This window comes from Heliangelus exortis, chromosome 1 (genome assembly GCF_036169615.1).
Source record: "Heliangelus exortis chromosome 1, bHelExo1.hap1, whole genome shotgun sequence".
NCBI lineage: Eukaryota > Metazoa > Chordata > Aves > Apodiformes > Trochilidae > Heliangelus > Heliangelus exortis.
In genome coordinates, this window is record NC_092422.1 from 172,262,364 (window position 1) to 172,270,540 (window position 8,177).

The 8,177-nt window shown below is 35.7% G+C and overlaps 1 protein-coding gene across 2 annotated transcripts in view; it reads left to right on the forward strand.

The window, feature by feature from the left end:
• Positions 1-3,957, forward strand: part of MDFIC (MyoD family inhibitor domain containing) — a 46,932-nt gene extending 42,975 nt beyond the window's left edge. For both annotated transcript variants that reach the window (XM_071733680.1, XM_071733681.1), the window contains one exon: positions 403-3,957. In XM_071733680.1, the coding sequence (XP_071589781.1) occupies positions 403-650 (248 nt within the window). In that variant the 3' untranslated portion in view covers positions 651-3,957. The remainder of the gene's footprint in view (positions 1-402) is intronic.
• Positions 3,958-8,177: the final 4,220 nt, after the last annotated feature.

Here is an 8,177-nt window from a genome sequence, read left to right on the forward strand (position 1 = left end):
TTTTTTTGGTTTTTTTTTTTTTTAAATCACTTCTTGGGCCAGACTGATGATATTAGATAGGGATATTTTACATATTAATGACTGGGGAAATTGATCCAAGTGGATGTTTAGTACTTGGGATTTGTGTGAAGTGAAGTAAGAAAAGGAAACTTCCACCAAAACCAATACTGAATTGAAGACAGGCTTTGAAAGTGACCTTGAAGATAAGAAACACGTTCTTTGTGGTGTTAGATTATGTCTCTTCTGTACCATTGTCTTTCAGCTACTTATTTGACATTGTGATATATCTGGATTTAGAATAACATATTAATGATTCGCTATTTTTTCTTTCCTTTTTTGTTTGTTTCTTTCTCTGTTTTGTTTGTTCATACATGAAATGCTACGGAACCGGTGTGGATGAAGATTGCTGTGTTCACTGTATCCTGGCTTGCTTGTTCTGTGAATTTCTCACCCTCTGTAACATTGTTCTGGGACAAGCACCCTGTGGCATCTGCACATCGGAGGCCTGCTGCTGCTGCTGTGGGGACGAGGTGGGGGATGACTGTAACTGTCCCTGTGACATGGACTGTGGCATAATGGACGCGTGTTGCGAATCTTCAGATTGCTTGGAGATTTGCATGGAATGCTGTGGGATCTGCTTCCCATCCTGAAATATTTATCCCTTTTTATTTTATTCTCTATAAAACTGGAGAGCTTTTCTTTAAAATACATGTGAAGAAAGACAAGGTAAGATGTTCACAAAACCAACTGGTATTGCACTGTTTATTCCCTATATATAATTTTTTTTTTAAAAGACATTGCTCAAATCTGTATTCTAACACAAATTGTAAAGTTTTGTATGTGAAACTCAAGCTACATTCCAGCTTCCTTGCTTTGCAAATGGAAGACTTTATTGAAGCTGAATTACAGGCCTGATACCACAGGCTCTTTGAGGGCAGGATTGCCATTTTAATTGAATAACAAGTTTTGGTCAGAGAATAGGCTACAGGGCAAAGCCTTTTTAGTGTTTGCCTTTACCTGCTTTAATGTTGAAAGACTCGAATGTCTCCATGCATAACGTGCCTTTACAGGCATTTGAAAAAATAAAGTCCTTATTTCAATCTCTGGATTGAAACCAACTTTGCTCTATTATTTTAAAATAATTCAGAAGTCAGTATCAGGAATCTACTGTTGGTTTTGCTACAGTTGTTACGTTGGCAATATTTCTTTTGTGCTGAATATCTCCTTCGTTTGAGAGAGACTTCTGGTGTTTTCTTCATTGTCAGTATTGATATTATAGGAAGATTTGGCAAACTAAAGTCAGTTTTGCTGTGGACTGGAGTACCAAGATTTCATTGTTATCAGTCAAGACAGAATACAGAACTTACATTTTACTTAAGTACTAATATAACTTGAAATGCTTCATTTTAGAAAGAGACTTTGAAAATCTGTGTAGACATGGAAAATATCCTTAGACTAGTAGACTAATAGACTAATAAATCTTCAAAATTTGGCTATAAAATGGTGATTTTCAGAAGTTAACTCAAGAATATAAACCTATACATTAAGTTGCCCTGTCATTATTTGTGGATTTAAAGCCAGTATCACATAACTTAATATATATTTCTTCACTGTGTGAGAAAGGTCCACAGAGAATAGCAAAATTTATACAGGGTATAAAAAAAAAAAATCAAAAGGGAATTGATCAAGGAATTCTGTCATTTAATGCAAAAAGGGGACATTTAAAAATGTACAATATCCTTTAAAAATAAGTGAATTGTGATTTAAGATGTTTGAAAAATACAGATAGGATGTAGGGGGCAACTTTTCCCCTGTTATGCCATCAAGATTATCTGAGAAATATCTCTCTTTGTAATTGGGAAGTGAATTTTATCTAACACAAATAAGTTTAGGATATTCCCAGGTTTAGGCTATAATGGTATCAATTTGATTTACCTTCTGTTATTTTGTCCCTTCCCTGCCCAACAACTTTTCTTTTAAACCACCTACCCATCTTGATCTCACATAGCTAAACTTTTCTGTCTATCTACACTCCAGATTTCCCATTTGTAGATTGCTGAATCTGATAAATTCAGGCCTTGTTACAAGTCATCAATAGCCAATAGCATGTTTCTGCTGAGTGAATAGACCATAAATGTCTCCTTAAGCTGTAGTGAATTCAATTTATGCAAATGTGACAAGCTGAAGATCAGAGGAGTGTGAAGCTAAGTCAACAAATGGTCTGATATTAACCAAAGCTTCTTCCTGTGAACACTGACTGGTAGTGCCTACTACTGCAAGTTATCACTGAAAGTAACATAGCTGAATCCTCAACCATACTAGGGAGCTGAGAGGTGTTGCATTTTGCCTCAACATGTGCAATGTTGTGGTGTATTCTGATGCAATGCAGATTTATTCAGAGGGTTTCTTATCTGTTTTTTGATAGTTACTACAAGAATTGATTCTTGTAATGGCTGGGTTTTTTGATTTATTTTGGGCCAGATTCAGATCTGTGTTGCATAAATTAAGTGTGTTTCCATTAATGTCAGAGTTTTCCATTGGTTTAGCTCCAGCTAGAGAGCACAAAGATATTATGGTAATAGGCAGGCTAATAAGGAATCATATAGTTAAACTGATAAATTCCCTGAGGTCAGAATCAGGCCCATTGGGGCTCAATTATGACTCCTAAAAGTCTTAACCACATTGGGAAGGGGAAAGAGGTGCCTTGGTTGAGTGGCAGTGCCTGGAGGCATTTTGCCTTTGTAAGGATTACTGCCTCTGGGGAAATTGGGGGCATCACAGTGAGCACTGGGACTTGATGCACCTTGGAAAAAGTCTAGACAGTGCTCTGCCCATTGTAGGACTATGGTTGACACCGTGGTGGTGGGGACATGCTGTCTGGGGATAAGGCAGCACCATGATATGTCCTTCCTCATGTCCATCTGGAGATGATTGTGCTTTTGAGGCTGGGAAGAGGACTTCCAGCCAGTCTCCTGTCCTTCCGTGACATTCATGTCCTACTGGAGCAATTCCAGTTTTGTGCTTGGAAAACTGCACGTTTGCATTTGAAATTTTTTGTGAATACTGAATATTAGTAAAAATTACTTTTACCACAGGATGGTATAGTTTTTTAAGAAATAAATTATCAGTCTAGGAGTCTTTTTTTTTTTTTTTTTTTTTTTTTTTTTTTTATTATTTAAAAGCTTACCTATACAGTTTGCTCTGCACAAGCCTTTGTTTCTACTTATAGGAACTCATAGGTTTTTTCGATTTACTGAAATTATGAAAACCTGGGAAATGTATTTACTGTCACGCGTTCACTCCCAGTACTCTTAAAAATACAAATAATAGTTAGAAGAACTTTGTTCATTCATATATGTGTATGTGTACAGACTCTCTCTCACACACATATAGATAGGTACACATATGCAGATATATTACTTCTTTTCCCACTTTATTTGTGAAATACTAAGAAGTGGAAATAGTGTTTATTAACCCTCATAGTGATGAGAAGTATCAAAGTATTATGGAGAATTGAAAAAAATTTAAAATTTTGTGATTTTTTTGACATTTAAATGTAATCTGCTACTGTTTTTTATAGAGATATTAGCACTTTTGTAAAGTATATCTTTGTAGCAGAGAGTATTAGTATGTAGTTTAAGGAATTCCTTTCTATATTTATATTCTTAAATTCTGTTTTGTAATTTTCACTATAGGCAGTCTTGTAAGCACCTTGCATAATTAAAACAAGCAACATTAGAAGGTGACAAATGTGAAAATATAGTTTAAATAAAATTTGAACATTAGAATGTAACTATTTTGAAATAGCTCTTGTGAACTTGTACAGTGTTTCAGTATATAGTTCTGCAAACCTGCCCATTTGAAAAAATGGTAACTTGCTATTTGTATTTTGTATCAACTGGATGTGCTATTCTCAAACACTATTTTGAAATAAAAATCTTTATTTTGAAACTTTGAGATATATTCTTCTTCGAGTCTTGCTCTTGTTATTCTTCTGAATGATAATTTTGTGTCTTATTTGCAATTTTTATGTTATAACATTTCCCGAAGACTTTGGTCATTGGGTGATTTGCACAGCGGGTGAACCACTGCAGGTGATTCGTCTTACAGGTGGATCTAAACCACTCTGGTGCTGGAAGCTGCCCTAGCATGGATCTCTGTCTGTGTTAAGAGGGTAAATTAATTCCTTAGTATAATTGCATTAATGAGCTGGAGTCCCATTAAGGATGAGATTTGATAAAAATGAAATTATTTTAATATATCTGCTGCAACAATGTTTAATTTTGTGAAAACACAAAGTGTAGTTGGTTCATAGTGTTGCAGTAGCATATTAAGGTCTAATGTCCTTGTGGCTTACAAAACTGAAGACTTATCCACAATACCACTATTTTAAAGTAAGATGTGTTTTTAAATGCTGATAGTTAAACACAGATAGAGTAGACCCCTTTATCACTTAAGCAAAGATACTTTTCATGTTGGCTTAAGCAAAGTGTGAAAATGCCTATGTTACTTTAAAACTCTAGAAGCTGCATGTTTACAGTCTTTTGCACTAGTTTTTCTATGTCTATTTTGAATTTCACAGAATCACATAATCACAGAAAGTTAGGGGTTGGAAGGGACATCAAAAGATCATCGAGTCCAACCCCCCTGCCAGAGCAGGGTCACCTACAGCTGTTGGCACAGGAACATTTCCAGGTGGGTTTTGAATATGTCCAGAGAAGGAGACTCCACAACCCCCCTTGGCAGCCTGTTCCAGTGCTCTGTTACCCTCACAGTGAAAAAACTTCTCATGTTTATATGGAACCTTCTGTGCTCAAGTTTATATCTGTTTCCTCTTGTCCTATCATTGGGCACAACTGAGATGAGCCTGACACCATCCTACTGGCTTGCTCCCTTTATGTATTTATAAGCATTAATTAGGTCACCCCTCATTCTCCTCTTCTCCAAGCTGAATAGACTCAGTTCCCTCAGCATTTCATCGTAAGGGAGATTTTCCACTCCCTTAATTATCTTGATCACTCTGTGCTGGACTCTTTCAAGCAGTTCCTGGTCCTTCTGGAGCTGAGGAGCCCAGAACTGGATACAATATTCCAGATGCAGCCTCACCAGGGGAGAGAAGAGAGGGGGTAGTACCTGTCTCGACCTACTAGCCACACCCCTTCTAATCCACCCCAGGATGCCATTGGCCTTCTTGGCCACAAGGGTACCCTGTTGGCTCATGGTCATCTTTCCATCCACTGGAACCCCTGGGTCCCTTTCCCTTTTACTACTCTTCAATAGCTCAGTCCCCAACCTATACTGGTTCTTGGGGTTATTCTTTCCCAGATGCAAGACTCTGCATTTGTCCTTGTAAATCATTAAATTTTTCCCTGCCCAACTCTCTAGCATGTACATGGGCCCTTAGAGGGCCTAAAGTAATTATAACTCCATTGGGCTTTACAGAGGTAATACTTTAAAACTGACAGAAATTCTGTGATTTAGTGTGTTCCATAAAGTCTTGTGGTTACAACTGTGTGCCAAACTTTTCTTAGAAACTAATTGTTCATGAAAGAGAACTAATAAAAGCATAGATAAATAGCTCTGTTAGACTTATTACAGGTATTCTACTTTATCTCAATAATACATAACATTTCTAAGAAGAAATTACTTCCCTCAAGAGGGGTCATGATCAACATTTTGGATTTGATATTGACTGTATTTCAACTAAAGTACTTGTGTTAAGAACAGTTTATTGAGTTTGGGGAATCATTGCTTTTATAAAGTAATCTTCTGAATGAAAAACTCTTCTGAGCTGTTCACATGTGTTTTACAAAAAATGTCATAATGATTGCAGTATTTGAAGTATGTTCTTAGAGAGCAATGCCAACTGTAGTGATGTATTTCACAGTAAAGCTCCTTCTGTCAGCAGGCTTGTGTTTTTCTGAAAGACACCTGAAATCTGATTTTTAGCCCCCAAATTAAATATCTTTTTGCTACCTTCTCTCTGTCTCTGTGTTATGAGTGTGCACACCATGTGTTGGAAGACTTCAGGTAGTGGTGATGGTGAGAATAGTAGCCCTAGACTCACAGAGGCAATATTATTACTTAGTTTTCTACCATTTAACCCTTATACTAGTTCTTTTAACTTCAAAAGAGAGCAGGGGGACCTTAGTTTTAACATCAGGATTGAAAAAAATTGAATAAAAATAATAGAGCCACTTCCATGATGCACTTTCTCGCATTGCTTAGCATACTCAAATATGAATTTGATTGCTTGTATAAAATTCAACCTCCTCGTAAGCACCTGCTTGTACTATTAATCAGTGATTTGGTGACACAAAAAGATGGCCTGTCTTATCTTTAGAGGTCTTTCATATGGTGTGCTATTTCTACTGTTGTAGCAAAGAGAGAAATTTCTCTGAATTACCATTCTGCAAAACAGGGAGATGTTGAGTTTGATTAGGTGATCTTAATCTCTGTATGGCTTTTAGTGTATCCGTTCACTTCACTTAAAACTTAATTTAATAGAACACGACATGCAATCCTGTTTACCTCCTTCATGTCAGTATATTATAACAATTGTTAGTACATTACCATTCAATACTCATAAAAATGGGATGTTAGGTGAAAGATTTTATAATACCTTTTATACCTTTAATAGTATCTTACTAATTTTTATCCTGATATGCATATGCTATTTTAACTGACAAAATACTCCACTATAATTGAGGCTCTTTATATCATCTCAGTAGGGTATGTAATTGGTGCACAAGCACTATACAATTCCTCTTCAATCAGTGGTGTAGGCTTCTGCAATTTGTCTCATCTCCAAGTTGCACAAAGTGACCACACTGTGAATATGCTATACTCCAACTTGTATGTGTTTCACATTACAATCTTTTTCCACGGTGCTTACCTTTGTTCCTATAGCTTTATTTCAAAGTAGTTTGTCTGGTTTGTGTTTTTTGTTTTGTTTGTTTGTTTTTTCATTTTTATTTTCCAAAGAGAACAGATAGGGCTTTTATTGTGGAGCTCTAGGCCTGTACGAGGATGTATGCTATGTTGTAAATTTTCTTCATCTTTCCATCTTTTCTGTCAACTGCTATATGATATTTCTGTCAACTGCTATATGCAACTCCTAGTCAAATAGACTTGTGAGAATGGTATCTTTAGAACTTTTGAATGTATCAAAGTAACTGTAGCCTAACAGCGTTTTGTATTTGAATTTATTAAGTCCAAAATATATCAATTGTGTCTTGCTTGTTAAAATAAAGGACCAAAAGTTCTGTTGAGTTGGAATTTCACAAAGAGGCAATCTTAAAAATAATTCTCACAAGAATAAGACCAGCACATTATTTTAAAGTTACTACTTTCACTGTAGCATGTATATACTACTTTTTTGTTTCTATGCTCCTTTCAGTTGCTTAAGACTTGTAAGAACAAGACAGGAAAAAGAAATATATTAAACGATATGGATTTGCTTTTGTCCCTAGGAAATGCAACTCCATTTGTCTGTTTCTTCATGTGAGGAGCAGACACCTTGATTACATATTTAATGTAGACTAACAGCAGTGGTTTAGAATCCACAATAACTTCAAGGTCATTATGAGCAACGTGTGAAGGATAAAGGGAAACGTGTTGCAGAGATTCCACTGCTGTTGACAACAGCTGTCTTTGCCTCAGTAATCCTCTTTGCAACTTTCATGGGGTTAAGTTCAAGAAAATTAAGGTATCCAAGGCTGAAATTTTATATTTAGTCTTGTTTCTTCAGAAAGAATAATTAGACATATTTACACAATTACATTGTAGTAAACTGTTATGCCAGCTTAACTGTAACACATATTCTGGTAGAAGTACATTAAACAGCAATCCAAAAGCAATTTAGCTGCTGAAGGCATTATTTTCTATCTAATTATTCACAAATTAATGAATAAAATTAAATTCCAATCACTGAAAAAAATGAAGCAATGGTGAGAATCAGAACTACAGATTAGTTAAAACTATGCAATGCATAACAGAATTAAAGGTTTCTTTTATTCAAATTCAATGCTTAAAAAAGAACAAATCCATCATCTTGAAATTTGACTTGTAGCTTGACATTAAAAATAATATGAGTAGAATTTTCAGTGGGGTAAGCACAAAACTAGTTCAAGTAGTGTCACTCTCAATTAATGTACTCAGGTGGTGTGCCCATTAAA